General features: G+C 54.0%; 1 protein-coding gene across 1 annotated transcript in view; it reads left to right on the top strand.

The window, feature by feature from the left end:
- Nucleotides 1-2,669, top strand: part of LOC105523269 — a 20,855-nt gene that overhangs the window by 1,779 nt on the left and 16,407 nt on the right. The window contains 2 exon segments of the mRNA XM_011958055.1: nt 417-660; nt 858-1,033. Coding sequence (XP_011813445.1) covers nt 417-660; nt 858-1,033 — 420 coding nt within the window.

The raw sequence follows: 2,669 nt of genomic DNA, 5'->3' as shown, positions 1-2,669 counted from the left end.
CGAACTACAGGATCTCTTGGTCTCTGCCCAGAGGTTGTCGAGGGCAGCCTGGCAGGGAAGAGCGGGAGGAACCCGGTCAGCGCTGGGGTGGTGGCACCTCACCAGAGTCCCCAACTCGGAGAAAGTGAGAGGCAGCCAACTGCGCCCAGGTTTGGCAGAGAATCGCTTGTGGAGGGGCACGAACTTAGAGTCTTTTTATATGCCCTGGCAGCATTATGGTGTCAGGTGGTCGGTTTAGCTCCGTTGGTAGGAGCGTGGTGCTGAAGAACACCAACGTCGCGGGTTTGATTCCCGCACCGGCCAGTGTTAGGGTTTTTTTTTTTTTTTTTTTTTCCCCCCGCCGCCTCCCCACAAGGAACTCTTTACACAACTGTTTGTGAAAAATGCGCCTTTCAAGTACTGTGAGCCGCTTGCAGGTGGGAGCGAATTGAGGGATCTCTTGGTCTCGGCCCAGAGGTTGTTTTGGGCACCCTGGCAGGGAAGAGTGGGAGGAACCCGGCCAGCGCTAGGGCGGTGGCTCCTCACCAGTGTCTGCACAACTCGGGGAAAGCCGGAGGCAGCCAGCTGCGCGCGGTCTTGGCAAGGAATCGCTCGTGGACTTGGAGCCCGTTTATATGCTCCAGCGGAAGTGTGGTGTCAGGCATTCGGTTAGCTCAGTTGGTAGGACCGTGGGGCTGATAACACTAAGGTTGCGGGCTCGATTCCCGTATTGACTGTGGTTTTAGCTTTTTTTTCCACCGCCATCCCACAAGGAACTCTATACAACTGTTTGTGAAAAATGCCCCTTTCAGATACTGTGAGTAGCGTCCCGGTAGGAGCGAATTGCGGTATCTCTTGGACCTCTCTGGACCCGCCAGCCTTCTCCGGACCCACGCAGCGTCGCACATGTGACCCCACTGGGCCCTGAGCAGCTGCGGTGGGTCCTGAAGCAGGTGACGAAGGCGCAGCTGCTGCCTCCAAGGCCTAGTAGGTCGCCCTCCAGCGGGACCCTGGCGCCGAGGCCCCTCGCCCACCGCGCCTGCTGCTGTCCCAGGTGAGACTCCGGGAGGGACATGGGGAAACTAAGGCCCAGAAGCTGAGGTCCCGCGGCGGGGTTAGCTGGTTGGCCGGGGAGGCCAGTATCCGGACCCGGTCAAGACTCAGGGTGTCCCGAAGCTGAGTTCCTTAGGGACGGTGTTCAGCCCCCACCTGCCACCGCCCTGGCGTTTTCACTGCAGGAGCCTCACTTGATGAGCTGATGCTCATGCTGGGCCCTCTGCCTGGGACGCCGTCGTGTCCTCTCTGCCTCCACAGCCCTGCCCGGGGCCCCTCTGTACTGCCTGGCTCTTCTTATACGCCTTTGACCACACTCGTTCAGCCTTTGTGGAGTGCTCACAGACCGGGTTCCCGGCACTCCCACCTAAATGCAGGAGGTGCAGCCTTCAACACACTCGAAGAACGAACATCAGGCAGGTTCTGGGTGTGATGGGGCCACTTTAGAGTGGGCGGTCCCTTAGGCCAGACACCGCAGCTGAGACCTGAATGAATTCAAAGGAACCAACGGAGCTTTTCAGGTCTGAGACACAGCAAGTGCCACGGCCCAGCATTTTTTTTTCATTGCTGCTTCTCAGCATTTTCTTATCTCTATTTTTGCGTACAGATAGTATGCTTTTGGGGTGGGTACTCTCGTTGTCCACCCAGCAGTCGTACAAGGCGTCTGTAAAATTCCATCTCATTTCAGTGCTGGGGTTGTAAATAAAATTAGTCTCATCCCAAAATTGCCAAAAGAAGAGAGCTTTTTCCACTAGAAGAGATGCATTAGAGAACAGAATCGGCCATCTTCACTCCCGAGTCTTTTTGACTTCACTCGTGCTTTTAGCTGCCTGGGGTCGTTGTATCCAGTTGATCATCAAGAGTGGAGAGTTGTCTTGCTAAGGTTTAGGAAGACGCGTATGATTCTGCCCAAATGCCACACTCTCTAGAGGTGTGACCTTGGGTAACTCGACCTTCTTGGACTTTGGTCTGGGTCAGAAGGCTGCAAGACGCCATCCCGGGACAGCCATCTGCAGAGCCTCTGCTCTGTGCCGGGCACCGTGCTGCGTTGCTTAGCTCGCAGCAGTGTTTCTGTGCCAGCATTTTGCAGGTGGGAAACAAGCTCAGGGAGGTTGAGTGGCTTTGCCCAAGGTCCCTCAGGTGTGGCTGCTCTCCAGAGCCCTTGTTCTCCCCAGCACACCCTGCTGAAGGTGACCACAGCTTTTTGGGTTTGGAATGGAGTCAAAAAATGACAGATTTTTCATAAAGTAAAAGCAAACTTAGTCAAGATTAGGCAGCATGATGGGACTTACTCTGTAGCTAATCTGATGGAGATGATATAAATTCTACCTCCAGTGATGTACCTTTGTAGCACGTTCTGCTAATACTTTTTCAGCCCCAGCTGTGTCATGGAGGCCACGAAGGCAAACTGGATGTGTACTTTGCCCCTCAGTAGCTTATGAACTAACAGGAGATAAAACATGACCCAGATACCTTCTGATCAAGGCCAGAAAGCTAAAGATAGTGATGAAGAACTAAATGTAGTTAGAGGAAGGGAGATTGTTCCTGGCTGACGCGATCAGAAGCGGCTTTGTTGAAGAAGTGGTATTTGAACTAGGTTTGAAAGGGTGAGTCTGAGTTGAAAATGCAGAGCAGGA

Source organism: Colobus angolensis, unplaced genomic scaffold, assembly GCF_000951035.1.
Source record: "Colobus angolensis palliatus isolate OR3802 unplaced genomic scaffold, Cang.pa_1.0 Scaffold459, whole genome shotgun sequence".
Lineage (NCBI taxonomy): Eukaryota > Metazoa > Chordata > Mammalia > Primates > Cercopithecidae > Colobus > Colobus angolensis.
The sequence above is the reverse complement of the archived record's forward strand: the minus strand, read 5'-3'. Positions and strand labels throughout refer to the sequence as shown.